This window comes from Monoraphidium neglectum (assembly GCF_000611645.1).
Source record: "Monoraphidium neglectum strain SAG 48.87 unplaced genomic scaffold scaffold02752, whole genome shotgun sequence".
Classification (NCBI taxonomy): domain Eukaryota; kingdom Viridiplantae; phylum Chlorophyta; class Chlorophyceae; order Sphaeropleales; family Selenastraceae; genus Monoraphidium; species Monoraphidium neglectum.
Genome location: NW_014010876.1, coordinates 7,900 through 8,821, shown reverse-complemented (window position 1 = coordinate 8,821; position 922 = coordinate 7,900). Strand labels below are relative to the sequence as shown.

The following is a 922-nucleotide window of genomic DNA, read 5'->3' as shown; positions in this document are numbered from 1 at the left end:
CGGGGCGCGGGCGCGCCCCCTGCTGTGCCGCCGTCGCTGCCGGCGCCGGCCCAGCTGCCGCGCGCAGCTGCGGCCGCTGGGCTGGCGCTGCCGCCCTCCCTGCCTGAGATGTATCAGCGTGAGCTTGGGGCGCTTCTCACCGAAATGATTGCCATGGGGCAGGGGCCGCAGGTGGAGGCCTTCTTGGCCGGCCAGCAGGCAGCGCTGCACGCCGCGCTCGCGCCAGACGCGCCGCCAGTGCCGGCGCCGGCGCCTTGGCATCTGCCCGGCCCCGGGGCGGCGGCCAGCGCGTCGCCGCCGCCGCCGGCGCAGGCGCCGGGGCCAGCGCCGCGGCTGGGGCGGTGGAGCGACCCGGCGTCGCTGCAGGCGCTCGGCGCCGCGGGCCACTCGCCGTCGCTGCAGGAGCGCGTCGCCGCGGGCGCCGCCGCCGCGCCGCCGCCGCTGCGGGTCCTGGGCCGCAGCCCCTCCCCCAGCCCCCAGCCGCACCCGCTGCTCGCCGGCCATCCCTCCGGCCCGCCGGCGCTGCCGCGCGTGCGGACCGGGCCGCCCGCCGGCAAGCCGCCGCTGTGCGGCGCCGGGAACCACCACGGCGGGCGGCGCGGCGCTGCGCCTGGCGACGGGCCCGCTTACAGCATCAGTCCGCGGGCATCGAGCGCTTCCGTAACCACGCCCTCCGGCACGCCGCCGGCTGCCGCGGCGGCGGCCGCGGCGGCCGCCGCGGCGGCGCGGGACTACTGCCGCGGCCGCTTCACGGTTCACGAGGAGGTGGGGGCGCGGCCGCCAGCGCCGCATCAGCAGAACCACCACTTGCAGCAGCAGCAGCAGCAGCAGCAGCAGCAGCGGCAGCCCCGAGCGCGCGACCCCGCCGCGCCGCCGCCGACGCCGCTGGCGGTGGGCGCGGCGCCGGTGTCCGTCGCTGCGG

The 922-nt window shown here is 81.3% G+C and overlaps 1 protein-coding gene across 1 annotated transcript in view; it reads left to right on the top strand.

Moving 5' to 3' along the window:
• Window positions 1-144: 144 nt before the first annotated feature.
• Window positions 145-922, top strand: part of MNEG_11458 (hypothetical protein) — a gene marked incomplete at both ends in the record, with an annotated part of 3,442 nt that continues 2,664 nt past the window's right edge. The window contains one exon of the mRNA XM_014040071.1: window positions 145-765. Within this exon, the coding sequence (XP_013895525.1) occupies window positions 145-765 (621 nt within the window). The remainder of the gene's footprint in view (window positions 766-922) is intronic.